Here is a 16,210-nt window from a genome sequence, read left to right as displayed (position 1 = left end):
TCGGTTTGGACATGTAATAAAGCTACCTCTAAAACGCTGTTATTTTTATGGATTAACATGAAAACAGTATGTGAGCCGTTGTAACATTTTAAAGATTTGATGTGATTGTTTCAGATAACAGTACAAATATTGGATGTAAATGACAATGGACCAATATTCCTGGCATCTTCTGGACAGCTCGTCTTTCAAGTTGAGGAAAATTCTCCTGGCAAGGTGATCGGACGCATCATTGCCAAAGATGGGGATGCAGATGAAAATGGAAGAATAACGTACAGCATTGAATCACAGACACCTCGGACACGTAGGTTGTTAAATATAATTAATAGCACTGCGTTGAAGGAAGGTGCAGATATTGATGCAAAACGTTGCATTTTGTCTTGACATGAATATTCGGACGTTTTTTTATATCTAACTAGTCCTATTGATGTTCACTGTGTTGTCCTTTTTCGTTTCACATGATTCAATTCAATATTTCAGTGCGTATTTAGAGTATTGAATGTTATGTACGATTTGCAGATTTCTCGATAAATCCTGGAAACGGCATGGTCACTGTTTCGGGAGATCTAGACAGAGAAGATTATGATACATACAACTTAATCATCAAGGTAACACAAAAACTAAACAAACACTAAACTGTGGCTTGACTACACAACGAAACACCAACGTATTCAAATTATTGGTGATTTATTTCAAAAATTCTTGATTGATTTTATGGCGACTGAAATATGCATCTAACATTCAATGATTAATTTCAAGGCGACAGACAATGGCGATGCTCCGAGAACTGCAACAACAAGTGCGACTATCCTTGTCCTGGATATCAACGACAATCCCCCGACATTCCAAACAACGTATGCAGTGACAGTAAAGGAAGATAGTGCCATTTCCGCATCGGTATTTACATAAAATAATAGACATATAGTTAACTTATGGATACACAACGGTTTGGATTTGGACATTGACACCAATCAATGTGTCCAGTTTTATATATCGAAGGTATCACGCGAGTGTGTTTGGGGGTGGTAAATATCCCCGTTTATGGAATAAACATTGTATTTCAGAGCCTTTGCGCTAAATACATTTTGTCTATTCATAATACAGAACATTTACGATCCCAATTCACACAAGCATCACAACCTCTTAATCATGTAATGTTATTCTTGAATTCTATTGAAAAAGAATATTCTTTTCTCTCACAAATGGTACCTGAACGGAACCAGGAATGTGTGTTTATATATATTATAAGGTCACAAACAAGGTCGGTGATATGTCAGTTGGAAAGCGACAGCAAGCAATATTGTTCCAATCGTGGCATAACTGTGGCATCAGTGGCGTCACGACGACACAGGCAAAAAGACAATTGGCAACACAAAATTTCGAAGGTATTTTTAAAACACAAAAATAATTTTGTCAGTCCAAGCCCTTCGTGGCAGTAAATCTGTTTGCCCGCTAGAGTAACTTCCCTTTGTCAAAAGGAGCTGCGCTTTTCTTTGATATGTCACGTTTGTTTAGAATTTGTCTGGTTTGCTTAGTCATTACATTATCATGACGATAAGAAATGAAGTCAGATGTCCAAAACAGCGACAAAATGAAACAAAGTAAATGTTTGGCCATATTTCGGCCAATCCAACTGTTTCTAAATTCGGGAAAAAAACCAAGCCGCAGAGGTCCACAAGCACAGCTTCGCAATTTGTATTTCTTAATGGTGCCTGAACTTTAAAAGACCTCAGCTACACCCCTGTGAGACATCTGTAAGTATCTTAGACTATTATTTTGATAATGATGACAAGTATCCGAACGATCTGTCCTGATTCCCGATAGTCAATATTCGGAATCGATTGCCGATCGACGCAACGTTTGTTTGTAATCACTGAAAGTGATTCTCATCTGACCTTATGATTTGCATATTGAACCGTAAATGGAAAACATTTATATCCGTTGGGTTTATCCTTCCGAGAATCCTACACATTATATGATACTGAATTTATTACAAGTAATTAAAGAAGGAGTGAGTAGGGTTTGATGATTATTTCAGTTATATCATGGGGTCTGTGGGAGGGAAGAAAGCGCTGAATAACGCGAACCACCTCATGAAACATCAGAGCACAGAAAACGTGCCACTCGAGGGAGATAACACTGGGATCGAAAAGAATCATAGTGGTTGTTCCAGGAGTGTTTATCACTTCCATACTCACTCACTAACTCTTATCCAATGTATCTGATGTAATTTGCAGCATATCGTTTGTACATTGACCAAAACTGTTGCTTCTACGTTCAGGTGGAGACAGTGAGTGCGACTGACGGAGACTTGGGGCAGCATGGTGCAATTGCATACACTTCTAACACCGTAATGGTGAACCAAACTGTCTGTCCATTCAATGTGTCAGTGGGTAAGAATAGTCTGACGTATACTTTAAACATTATAAGTAAACGTGTAACACCTTGTAGTCAATAGCCTTCAGTATAGCCATCTTGGCAGTGATTGTCACGGGTTCACCACAGTATAAGTACTATAAAAATGAAATGACCTTTGACAAGGGTAGTTGACGCTATGTTTCTATGTGCACACATATCAAACACATCAAAAAGTGAATATACTTTAGGCAGCGATTAATTTATCTCCTTTGTACAACATATGTAATGTTAAATAACAGCAAAGGCTGATTTGGTATATAATATTCACTTTAAATAAACTTGACGTCATACAATCTTCAATATTTTGTTTCTAAGTGTGATATAATCCCTTTTCTTTAGACACTGGAGTCGTGAAAGTGAGCAGCGACCTCGACTATGAGACGACTTCAACATATGAATGCATTGTGACTGCTGTGGACATGAAGGGATGCAGCAGTTGCACAGGACGTCTCACTGGATCGACAACAATGTCCGTCACCATCCTGGATTTCAACGACAACCCACCGGTGTTTCAGGGGGCGCCGTACCGAGCCAACATATCAAGAGACGCTAACATCAACACTCTCGTCACTGACGTCATCACCGCAACTGACAGGGACAGCACCATGGACGGCAATGGAGTCGTTAAATACCATATGTTTTCAAGTATGTTGTGTACATGAAATATTAGAAATTATTTATTATTTACATGCATTGCATTAATGTCAACATACATGATTTGTATCATAGTTACACTTAGATGGGGAGGTTACCTGACGAGATAGATGGTATCTATAATCTGTCCAGTGTCTTGATACTGCATAAATAGGATGACATATCAAAGCCCAGTGAATAGGGATGCTGAGTGGAAACAATTTTGAAAAGGAAAACAGTTTTATCAACAAACCTAATACAATATTCAGGGAATGGGAGTTTCAATCAATTATTGTGTCGAACTTCACTACCATACAAGTGATAATATTTCTCCATGTTTTCTAGACATCAACTACTTCAGGATTGATCGAAATTCAGGAAGAATATACGTGGCTACAGCCCTAGACAAACTGAATGATGATGAGGTCACTCTGAGGATCAAAGCGACAGATCTACCCCAAAAAGACCCTGCTATGGAAGCAATCACAAACGTAATGTAGCTGTTATATATACTGTAGTATTTTGATCAAACCAAAAAACGGTTGTCCATGATGTTCCTTCAGTCCATCGGGACGTGTCTGATATAAGGGGCAACCGAAAGACACACAAGGACAATTGTTCCCAGCTTCTCGCATTTGACCAAACGCATTATGATTGTCAAGTTACCAATTGGTTGGATTTGCGTTTTGCCATGGTATTAGTATTTATAATTGTAACGCTTCTGCTGCCAACAGATTACTATTTCCATCCTGACCGATGAGCCGCGACCATTCTTCACAAAAACATACACCTTCCTGCTGACGGAGAATGAGAAGCCTGATGACGATAAACCGGTGTCCATTAGAGCCTATGTGCGAAGGCCGAGTGAAGAAGAGTGTAACTGCACCTATGATTTAATAGGTACTCCTTGCTTTGTTTTTTGTTCATGTGTGCAAATGTCTTCAAAGTTTACATGCTGTTATTCTTAAGATCCTCGCTTCTAGACATTTTATAGTGTTCTGTATAATGTTTTAGACTTAACCCGTTGCTATCCTCATAAGTGTTACTCTTCAAAACATCATTTTATAGGCTTTAAATTGAATTCATACAAATCAATCGAAATAATCAACCCTCTTTCATACTGGCAATAGGTTTTAGATTTTATTTATGTACTAACGGATATTTTCAGGTTCAGATAATTCGAGCTTTTACATAGACAGTATGACTGGAGACTTGAAACAAAAGTACATGATTGACCGCGAAAAAACAGGCAGTCGTTTTTATGTGAAAGTGAAGGCGACAGACCGACGCAGCCTTTTTTATAGGACAACAGATGTTGAAGTGAACGTTAAAGATGTTAACGACAACTTACCCTACTTCAACAACACCCAGCAGAACTTCATAGTAAATCAGGTATGTTTTTTATTGGTTTAAAAGCTCACAGGACTGATTCACTGCATGTCCATCATTATGATCAGTATAATATTTGTCTCCTGCTGTAATATATAGTTAAAACGGACGTGAAACCATACTCATTCAATATCTAATATATAATTCCAAAATAATATAATAGGAGCATTGTTATTATCATTATTATTATGATGATTATTTTTATGATCAGTAGTAGTAGAAATAGTAATAGTTGTCGTGATAGTAGTTCTAGGAGTAGAAGTAGTAGCAGTTGTTGTAGTAGCAGTAGTAGCAATAGTAGTAGTATTAGTAGTATACGTAGTAGGGTCGTAAGTATACATATTTGTACTCAGTCGCTCAACTTGTCTGTCATTGTCCAAGAATTATATATCACTGGGTAAGGAGGTAACATATAAATAAAGGACTGCATCAGTCTCTGCCGGAATATAATATTATATGTTCTATCTATGTCCTATAAAGAAGCAATTTAACGCCACCATACAATTGGATGAGAGATACCCTGCAAAGTTATGTCCCTTGAACTCTTTTTACTTTTTACACTTTTTTCTGTTGCCTTGTTTGTCTATAATGAGTACATTAGCAACTGGGGTAAATGTTATCGTAAGTAAATACTAGAATAAACAATTCAAGCAATAAACTTTAAGGAATATGAAATTATGTTTAAATATTCACATTTCAGAGTGCTCCAGCTGGGCATGTGATCGGGAGAGTGATGTCGGTAGACGCTGATGAACTCAGTCACCCCATATACACAGCCTTTACTGATGTTGATGGCATCGAACTGCTGGGTGATGGAACTCTTGTTGTGAGGGCTCATCTGTCGAGCTACACAACGGTTGATGTAAGCAGATATTTTGGAAAAGGACCATTATTGCACCATGTGCGGTAATCAATATGTTGCCTTAAGTTTAGTTCAATAGATCATGTAGTTCATTCAGACATATATTGGGGGTTGCGACACAAAGTAATCAATATTTTGCCATATAATATTGCATATAAATATTATTTTGATAAATGTTCTCAAATTGATTGTTTCCAAAGACTGACGAATATTTTCTTTGGCAATATATATAAACGCGATGAAATAAGTTATTATGGCCGAAACACTATTTTGGCAAGGGGTATTTCAGTACAGAAACAAGGTGAATAGGTTGGTTTTAATAAATTCATCAGGCCACATAAAAACAAATTCTAAAAATCGTCGTTCCGACCCTAGATCTTAAGATACAATTTGTTTTGAAGCTAGTTATGTAGTTGGTGATTTTACAATAATGTACTTTTCTTTTTTGAGTTTACCTTTTTGAGAACACCTGGTATCTCATTTTGATAGTGATTCGTAAACACATGTTTATGATACAGTCGGAATCTACTTTTACTACAGATTTCTTACGATTACAGAAACGCTTTTGTCGCTTTTTGATTTATATCATTGCTATCATTTAGAACAATGGTAAATTTAGTCGAGAGTGGTTGAAAATTGAAATTAAAATTAAAATATGACATACCTACGCGTTTTGTTGTCAAAATGTGACGAGAAATATTATTGTTTATGCGGCATTACCAAAGGTATATGAAAAAGAGTCACACAAGGGACCTCGAGTTATCCGAGGTTCGACACAACCGAAAATGATCAATAAAAAAGGAATACCACCGTCCAAGCTTTTACTTCGATACAACCGTAAGTTCGACACGTCAAAGTTCGACAAAACGGCGTTTGACCGTATTCGAAAAAGCCCAATAGGCTTATTTACTTGTGGCTCATTACCATAGGCTAAAGTAATAAACACAACAAGTGTATCGGCATACATATGATAAAGTCGCAAAGTTCTCTAAGTTTGGTAGAGATTTCCTATGATAACAGAAATGTGAACTTGCTTTCATTTAGAACAATGATAACTTTTGATCGGAGTGGGTTAAAATAAAAATTAAATTCGATATAATTCCCCTTTTTGTTTTCAAAAAGTGACGAGAGATATTATTGTTTATGTAACCTTACCAAAGAAATATGAAATTATCTAAAGAACCTAGATTCAATTTGTTTTGGTCTCATTACCATCAGAATCAAGTAGTATATACAACAAGTGTATCGGCTTCAATTTGCTTATCCTCAAGGCAAATATGCTGTCTCTTTACCAGATGATAGTGAGTGTGACAGAGGGCAACTTTACAGGACCAATCAATATATTGGCAGTAACTACAACAAAGGTCTCCATAGAAGTGCGACCAGACGATTACATTGAACATGCTCCCGTATTTGGAAAAGGTAAACTGGTTTGAGACCAGTGGAACATACATCAGCTTCTGTTATCCTGACACCGTTATCTTGCACACGCTAAACTCTAGTCATGACATTACTTTTTACAGGACATTTGCCTGTATAATGTCATATTGAGTATGTTGAACTTTATACAAGTAATACAACGTCTAAAAATGCACTTCGATGGATTTGTTACAGTTCTGTGGACAAGACCAGTTATCATGACATATTCACGCCCGTGCACACATCACTCCAGATTCACACAAAGCATTAAAACACACCATAAAAGAGCATGTTATTTCCGGCAGCTGCCCTACACTTACATAATCCTTATCCGTAGTGCTCAAGAAGTGAAGATGTAAAAGAGACAGAAGAAGGAGCAATGAATAGGTTAAGTAATTAAAAACTTGAAAATAAGATTATTTTTTGTTAAAAGCAATCTTGAATAAATTCAATATCCTTTGAGCTTGAACAATAAGTATTTATCATTAATTTACATAATTTAGTGAAAACAATATCGACATTGGCAAGCTCTATTCTCCATTGGTGTCTTCTTATGCTAAAACGAAAACAGAATAATAGTACAAATGTCAGTTTTATGCCGAGCTCCTGTCAGGTTAACAAAAAATCCTATCTTTTAACGTCTTTTGGTTTGACGGGGCCGAGGATCGAACTACTGACCTTCCGCTCTTCTAGCAAATGCTCTATTGGTTAGACCACAGAGGCAGTCTACTCGTCAAGAATCAGTTTATGTTCGGATTGAGATGATTTGATTAACGCAAAGTAAATACATTCCTGAGAAGCACTTTTTTAAAGCATTGCATCACAACATTGTCAACTGCAGTTTGTGCGAAAAGAACAGAACAATGTTTTTGGCATTTATTTACAAGTACATGTGGTATGACATAGCTGCATGCTATTGAAGTGATCCCCTAGATTGTGACAAGACATTAAAGTTGTTGGGTATCTTATATTCCATCTGAAAACATAAAAACGTGCATGCTGCCACATTGTTATATATGGCTATTGACTAAGGGTAGAGCAGGACATGCTTAACCTTTTCGCGACATGATTTTGTCAGTGGAACCTGTTTCGGTAGGTAATAAATTGAGACTGATTATTCACTGGCGTTTTATATGTCTTCATAAATAGTAGTAGAAACACATTAGTAGTTCATCTCCATACAAAGAAATACCTCTATATCAACCATTATCAAACGGCAAATCCAACTTGAATTACGACACTTTAATAGCTGCTTGGACGCCTGCTATAGTGTTTCTTGGTATCCTCGCTTTGTCAAGAATGACCACATTGAATATCAGTCAATTCATACGTACCGTTTAACCTAAAGCATATGCTTTTGAAAGTATCAAAGTCTGTTGGTATCTGACGTTGCATAGAATGAGGAACGTTTTACGGTAGTCGTTTGTGTGCAGGGTGGTCACACCAAGTATTGACGAGCACTATGTATCTGGTATGAAACTGACATTGGTTTAGGATTCCACTGATACAGACAGGTTTGAAGCAGTTCGGTATTTATTGTGCAACACCAGTGATTTCCACTTTGGTTTTGGTGAATATAACGCCAGTCTTCAAAATGTCCACACTTCAGAGTAAATGTCCAATGTAAACCCTTGTTTTCTATCATGATTGATGACTCGGGTAAGCATTAAATATCATTGGGTGCTGTTATTTCGAACGCAGTTTGTACAAGGCCGCAAGTAAATCGACTCATTCGTGAAAATATGGGTGATGCTTAATTCATTTCCAGGTGTATAGAATGAGCAATGTCTAATGTTTCAAGTCTATCCTGAAATCCAATTGGACGTTTTGTGATCAGGACAGCAATACATGACCGTATGGAATAATCTGAACAAACGTCATATTTCGATCCAAATGTATCCGAAATGGCTAAAGTGACACTAGTACTTTCTTGTGAAGACATAATGTAGACAGAGTTACATACTTACAGGGAACTATGTTACTTTAAAAAGACCTATTCATGATCCTTGCACACTGAATCCAGGTATAGGTGTGGTCTAGTGTGACTAATATGAATGAAAATAATAGACAGCAGCGAAAAGTATTGGAGATTCATACCGATAGAATATCACTGCTTACAATACTAACAGACACTGCTGCTTTCAATAGCAAGTAAAGAAACCACAGATATGTCTAGAAAACCAACAATGGGTGAGTCTTTCTTGCGATCTAGGCTGAAACATTGTGCTGTCCTTATGTGTAATATTTTCTTTGGCAGTGGGACAAATCCTTCTGGACGAGCTGAGTAAATTCCCAACAGTTAGTTTCTCAGTAGAAGTTAAAGTATATCCCGATGAGGGGATTCTGAACCTAAAAATGGAACTCGGGGCATATAGACGTAGAATTGGCCCAAGATATAAGCAATGCTAAAACATTTGTGGTAACGTTACGTGCAACCTCTGGGATCTCTGCTACAGAATGCTCAATGGGTAAATATGAGTTATAGTGTACATCATAATTGTAGGAATGGAATAAGGAATACGTTTCCTACCCTAGTAACAATACACAGTACTGTCATCAATCTTCATTGAACTATTTACATTTAGCAACAACCACCCCAACGCCATCAACGTGCGACCCCATGACAGATGCCTCTCTGGACGAGGACTGCTCAAACGCGCGATGTGTGGCCGTAAACAGCTCGTGTGTGACGACGTCAGCGGGAAGCCGCAGATGTGCCTGTGCTAACAAGAACGTGCAGATATCAGCTACAGAATGCTCAATGGGTAAATATGAGTTATTGTGTACATAATAATTGTAAGAATTGAATAAAGAATACGTTTACTACCCTGGTAACGATGCATAGTACTGTCAACAATCTTCATCCAAGCCTTTTTGTTCCAGGACCAAGTGTTCTGTCAAGTACCAAAAACTACATCTTCTCCACAGATCTATCTAGAACGCCAGTAACTGGTAAGTCGCCCTTCAACGCAATCGTCGTGTTTGACCGACAACTTAAAAAATGCAATAGTTACATTATCGTCGTTGTCCATTCGTTCATAAAAGAGTTAAGTCGAATGATATATTTTTCAGTGGGATCAATCATGTTTGATGGGCTTAGTACATTCCCCACAAATACCTTCTCCATAGAAGGCGAAGTATATCCTGATGAGGGAATCCTGGACCTAAAGAGAAACTCGAGGCTCATTGATGTGGCACTGGTCAAGGAAATAAGCAGTGCTAAAACATTTGTGGTAGCGTTACGAGCAGCTTCCAGTGAGTTCACTGTGCAGCAGGTTGTGACCGTCAGGATCAAGTCCTCCTCCTTCACACCAGAAGACGTCACAGTTATGTTGGTGGAGGGAACCAGGAAAGGCACGCTGATAGCTGACGTGAGGACTATTGGTAGTTTGGGAGGGTACAGCAACTTCGAAATGGAGACCACAGATCAGACAGCAAGGGCCCTGTTCAATGTGACCATATCGGGGCAGGTTCTTTGTGGACAAGATATGTTTTTGAGTGACTTTACCAATAACGATACAGTAGCTAAAGAATATATATTCAGTGTCAAAGCGACAAATGGAGGACAGAGAGCAACAACTGCAACCTTTTACATCTTGTTATTCAAGAGTACTTTTACAACAACGTTTAGAGAAAATTGGACAGGCAAAATCTTGAGCTATACCATAACAAGCCCTAAGTTCGAGGTAGCCATAATTGACACGCTTCCAGATGGACTAGCAAAAAGCTTGACAGGCGTAAGGCTGGAGAAGGCAATTGACTATGATGCTGGTGTCAGAAATATTGATTTTAAACTTGATCTAGTCACGACGAACAGTACAAAGTCAACTACAGTTGATGTCCATATTAAAATTGAAGATCTAAATGACGAACCTCCGAAACTTAAAAAAGCAGTTTACGAATTCTCGCTTTTTGCTGGATCTAAGAGGAATAGTATAGTCGGCGTTGTTGATGTCACTGATGGAGATACAGTTGGACGGACAGCTTTCGATTTGGACGGCGAAAATAAAGGCTACTTCAGCATAAACGACGATGGTATTTTGACATCAAAGGTGGATTTAACAAGAGGTAAGTTCCCCTCCACAATCACTCTACGTGTCAAGGCTTATGATGGAGTAACCTACTCTGATGAAAGCACCATCACTGTCTATCTCATCTCTTACACCATTCATGGAATCAACCTCAACAAGACCTTCCTTGGCAGAGTCAGTGAAAACAGCCCCAATGGAACATATGCTGCTAACGTCTCAGTGTCAAACTATACAGATTTCAAATTTGCAAACCCACGGGCTCAAGGATTCTTCAACCTCAATCCAGCATCTGTAAGTACCATTGAAACCTTCATGAACTGTAGATTCTCACATTTTCTGACCCGTTGGGCATACCCATTTAAATATATGCAAGCTAATATATTTGTTACTTTATTTGTCTGTGGACGATTGTTATCGATTGAATATCTGAGTAAAGAGTGTATACAATACTCCAGTGTTTAAATTACTTATTTAAAAAATCTATTTCTATCAAGGGGATCGTCACAACAGCTATTGGTCTAGACCGAGAGAACGACGACCAGGCATACACTGAATTCACCATTCAGGCTTACATGGATAGTGGTGACCAGTGCTCCCCTGTGGTAAGTGGCAATTTAAGGAAGCTTTTTTGAAGTATGTTTGTTGGATAGCCAAAGGAATGTTACCAAAGAAAATTGAACTAACGATATTTCTCAATAACAATTAACCCTAACTTAAAGATGATATTTTAATAAATGTGATGATTTGTAGTATTGTAATTGTAATAATATTAATATATTGATAATATATCAATATTCGATCCCACAGACGATTGGTCACCTGATTACGAATGTAACCGACGAGAACGACAATGCGCCACAGTTTTCCAGACCCTTTTATACAGGAAGAGTGAAAGAAAACTCCACTTCAGGAACACTGGTTGATGATTTGGTGAGTGTGTTAATCGTGGTCTTTCGATTGATCGATCCAGAGAGAGAGAGAGGGAGAGGGAGAGAGAGAGAGAGAGAGACAGAGAGAGAGAGAGAGAGGGAGAGAGAGAGAGAGAGAGAGAGAGAGAGAGAGAGAGAGAGAGAGAGAGAAAGAGAGAGAGATCCTGTATTTTTCAAACGAGTAATGTTTGGTTTTCAATAGTGTAGTACATGTATGGAATCAAGTCACAAAAACGCAACTCCTACAGAAAAGCATGCATTCCATGCAAAAGTTGACTTTTATGCAAGCGCCATTCATTTCACTACCCAAGAATGGGTATAAAACATGTGCGTTAAAGGGATTCGATATGCATTGTTTAGCATCGTGCTGACAACATCCACTCAGAAAAACAACAGAATTACGTAATTATTCAACATTACAAAATGCCACGCCTGTCCGAAAATGAGCGTATGCTTGAAGCAAGATCGAGTCAACGTGATGTTGCAAGACAATGTACCGTCCACAGTAACACCATTTGGTGTTTATGGCAACGTTGGCAACAGAGGAATGGAGTCAGAGACCATCCCCGGAGTGGCAAGCCACGCGTAACCAATAATCGACAAGACAGCTGGATTCGAACAACACACCTACGAAATCGATTCCAGCCAGCAACAGTGACTGCAAGAAGCATCCCTGGCCTTCAACGAATATCTTCACAAACCGCACGTCGCCGCCTCAGATGTGCAGGGATTGTCGCCAGAAGACCCGCCAGACGTCCCATTTTGACAGAAAACCACCATCAAGCACGTCTGCAGTGGTGCAGACAGCGTCTACGCTCGACGGCCATGCAGTGGGGACAAGTTCTATTCACTGACGAGTCTCGTTTCACCTCAGCCACAGCGATGGACGGATTCGAGTGTACCGACGTCGAGGTGAACGTTACGTCAATCATTGTGTCATGGTAGAAGATCGGTTCGGGGGCGGCAGCGTTATGGTATGGGTTTGGATTACAGCAAGACAGAGGACCCTTTTGATATTGGTAGAGGTAAGTCTCAATGGACAGCGCTACCGCGACGAGATCATCGGCCCTCTTGTTCTGCCGTTTTCGCGTCGTCATGGCCCAGGCATTACCTTTCAACATGATAACGCCCGGCCTCATGTTGCTCAACTTGTTCAGGACACTCTTCAACAAAACAACGTGAATGTCATCCCCTGGCCGGCTCGTTCCCCTGATCTCTCACCAATCGAGCACATGTGGGATGAGATGGATAGGCGCCTTCGACGTCAACCACGTGTTCCACAGACACTCCAGGAACACTCCAGAAACATGCTCCAGCAGATATGGACAGATATTCCACAGGACTTTGTTCGGCGCCTGAGTGAGTGAGTATGGTTTTACGCCGCTTTTAGCAATATTCCAGCAATATCACGGCGGGGGTCACCAGAAATGGGCCTCGCACATTGCACCCATGTCGGGAATCAAACCCATATCTTCAGCGTGACGAGCGAACGCTTTAACCACTAGGCTACCCGACCGCCCCCATCGCAACCAGAGGTGGATACAAACGCTATTGATTTGTGAATTGTCATATTGGCATGTTCATTTTATTTATGAAATCACGCATTTTCTGAAGTCAGTATGGCAAATTAAACAATTTGAACACTTACAGGAGTCTTTTATCTGTTCCAAACCGAAATTGTTTCAGGTTTGGTAAAAAACATGACTTTGCATTAAATCTTATTCAATGTCACAGGAACTTTTTTGTTGTTCAGTATATTTAAACGCTAAAATTCAGCATGTAACAACTGGCTACAGTATGCAGTACGAAGCTGCAGTTCGTCTTGGTCAGCAGATGAAGGCATGGTTACTATACACTCTACAACATTCACAAAAAAGTGTTTGGTCCATGCAATGTTTATTTTTTAATGGTTTTCCACTTAATATAATGTGATGTAAATCTGTCACCACTCACCATATTGAAAACAGTGTTATAGTGTTATTTCGTTTCAATGACGACAGTCCTTTTCTTGAAGAGTTATCTCCCTTACCTGTAAAGTGGCCCAATCCCGCCGAACGAATCGTTACTGTTGTCTGTTATATTCATTTATTTATCAAGATTTAATAAAACAAACTTTCCTTTGATATATTCATTAAAATAATGTGAGGTGAGATGCAGTTGGGTTTAACGTCGCGTGCAAAAAGTTTTGCACTTAAATAGCTACGTGCATGGATGTGTGTGTGTGTCTGTTCGTGTGTGTGTGTGTGTGTCTGTTCGTGTGTGTGTGTGTGTGTGTGTGTGTGTGTGTGTGTGTGTGTGTGCGTGCGTGTGCGTGTGTGTGTGCGTGTGCGTGCGTGTGTGTGTGTGCGTGCGCTCTTACTAGTCCGGACTAATGCCGATTTTATAGCGCTAGTCCACTGAGATACGATGCCTCAGTGTAACATGAATACCTAACACAGACATCGTATACTGACTCCGAGTCGACCAGTTCTTATGTATCGTCTAAATGACGAGCATCAGCAACTGAATACCACCTTATGTCCAAAACTATGATAACAAGTGAAACGTTCATAAAATATTATATTTATGCATACGTCTGACTAATGTTCACAACATTTGCGGACTTCATGAACTTTAAACTAAAAATTGCAAATTTAATTTAACAAAAATACGTACTCATATTGAAATTCTTTTGAGCAGGTGGACATAGTTGTTACCGACGAAGACAGAGGAGTGAATGGTTCTGTAAACTTCGCTTTGACGGGTTCTGGGAAAACCTATTTTGCTGTTGAGAAATTGAATCACAACAAATTCACCATAAAAACCAGCGGAACCCCGACTGATAGAGAAGTAACTCCATATGTAGTCCTGACATTAACTGGAACAGACAATCCATCTAATCCTAACACAGGCACTACTACACTCAACATCACAATCATGGACGTCAACGACAATGCACCACAGTTCAACCGCGGGAGGACCGTATTTTGGGTGGAAGAAAACGTTGGACCAAAGATTATCACTACGTTAACAGCCACAGACAAGGATGAAGGCCTCAATGCAAAGATATCATACTCATTGAAAGATGGGGGATTTGGTTTATTCCAAATTGACGAAATCACTGGCGAAGTATCGACAATCAAGGCAATTGACAGAGAAAGCAGGAAAGTCTTCAACCTGTCCATCGAAGCAAGGGACCAAGGGTCGCCTTCTCTAGAATCAGTATTGACAGTTACCATCAATATTCGTGATGTAAACGATGAAAAGCCTACATTTACAAAGAACTCCTACAAAAGTTATAATAAGGAAAATAGCCCATGTGACAGAAACATCCTAACAGTGACAGCAATAGACCAGGACGAAGGCAGCAATGCCAACATCACGTTCTCAACAACAAGTTCCAAATTTACAGTCGATCCAATATCTGGGGCCATTAGATGTATGATTCCTCTTGACTATGAAGAAATGCGGCAACATCTGATAGAAATAAAAGCAGAGAACCCAGGGTTTCCCAAAATGAGTGACACAGTAACAGTTGAGATAAACGTTGAAGACGAAAATGACAACAGTCCACGTTTTGATAAACCCAACTATCAGTCTGAGATAACAACTTTGGAGTGGGCAACCAACAACCCTGTTGATGTTTTTGAAGTCACGGATGATGATTCTGGAACGAATGGCCAATTTAGGTTCTCCATGAGTGGGGAGACGGACAAATTCTACATTGATGGAGACACTATAGGTGTGTTACGCATCAAAGAGGGCGCAAGTCAACCCAATGCTTACACAACATATAACTTTAACGTTACAGCTATAGATAAAGGTTCTCGGTCGCTAAATGTCTCCGTCCCAGTATCAGTTGTTGTGAAGAAAAGTCAAGGCAATAGTACTGTACGGTTCAACTATACAGATTTTATATTTTCAATTGAGGAGGAGAAGGTATATAACACATCTTTCGGAAGAGCAAAAGCTTCTTATGACGCCAGCGTGACAGTTAGCTATACCCTTATCCATGGGGGTGATTTCCGTATTAATAATAGTAGTGGGGCGCTGACTTGCAGTAAAGCACAGGATCGTGAGACAGCAGCAAAGCATACCATTGTCGTTCGTGCCAGGGATCCCGCCACTAACGCCTCGGACGTGGCTGTTGTAAGTGCGAGTTTCTCCATAGATCAATCACTTATAGCTCGTATACGTAGAACGCGTATGGATTTCGAAAACATCCCCTGATGTTGTGGGACAGTTCTTTCTTTTCGGTATCATGTAGGCTTCGATTTACTCTCCAATTTTCGATTCCTCCGCAGAGAACTTTTCATGGAGGATTAGATTACATAATGAATACAAAAATGACCGAGAAATGACCAGTATTTACCAGGGAAAATATTTGCATATTCGCCGTGTTATTGTTTGTTTTTGGTTGGACATGTAATTAAGGTACTTCTAAAGCGAAGTCTTTGATAGGCATTTCAAATTTAAAGAACATGAATACATGACACTTTTTTACGGACAGCAACTTCTCGTCTCCTTCTCCATGTGTTTCGCCTGATGGAGGA

General features: G+C 39.3%; 1 protein-coding gene across 9 annotated transcripts in view; it reads left to right on the top strand.

Moving 5' to 3' along the window:
- Nucleotides 1–16,210, top strand: part of LOC124129083 (protocadherin Fat 4-like) — a 61,275-nt gene that overhangs the window by 34,417 nt on the left and 10,648 nt on the right. For 5 of the 9 annotated variants that reach the window (XR_007218061.1, XM_048381795.1, XM_048381792.1 and 2 more), the window contains 15 exons: nt 517–605; nt 757–894; nt 2,279–2,390; nt 2,755–3,060; nt 3,394–3,539; nt 3,783–3,948; nt 4,217–4,440; nt 5,138–5,299; nt 6,595–6,721; nt 9,304–9,483; nt 9,602–9,670; nt 9,791–11,040; nt 11,244–11,351; nt 11,557–11,679; nt 14,358–15,806. Coding sequence is in view for 8 of the 9 variants with exons in the window: in XM_048381795.1 (XP_048237752.1) it covers nt 517–605; nt 757–894; nt 2,279–2,390; nt 2,755–3,060; nt 3,394–3,539; nt 3,783–3,948; nt 4,217–4,440; nt 5,138–5,299; nt 6,595–6,721; nt 9,304–9,483; nt 9,602–9,670; nt 9,791–11,040; nt 11,244–11,351; nt 11,557–11,679; nt 14,358–15,806 (4,649 nt within the window). In the remaining variant the exon portion in view is untranslated. Of the gene's footprint in view, nt 1–114; nt 302–516; nt 606–756; nt 895–2,278; nt 2,391–2,754; nt 3,061–3,393; nt 3,540–3,782; nt 3,949–4,216; nt 4,441–5,137; nt 5,300–6,594; nt 6,722–9,303; nt 9,484–9,601; nt 9,671–9,790; nt 11,041–11,243; nt 11,352–11,556; nt 11,680–14,357; nt 15,807–16,210 lie in introns of all 9 variants that reach the window. The other 4 variants (XM_048381797.1, XM_048381798.1, XM_048381794.1 and 1 more) reach the window with 3 other exon arrangements.

Source organism: Haliotis rufescens, unplaced genomic scaffold (genome assembly GCF_023055435.1).
Source record: "Haliotis rufescens isolate VD_foot unplaced genomic scaffold, xgHalRufe1.0.p SCAF_4, whole genome shotgun sequence".
In the NCBI taxonomy this organism is placed as follows: domain Eukaryota; kingdom Metazoa; phylum Mollusca; class Gastropoda; order Lepetellida; family Haliotidae; genus Haliotis; species Haliotis rufescens.
Note: the sequence above shows the minus strand (reverse complement) of the source record. Positions and strands in the feature narration are given on the sequence as shown.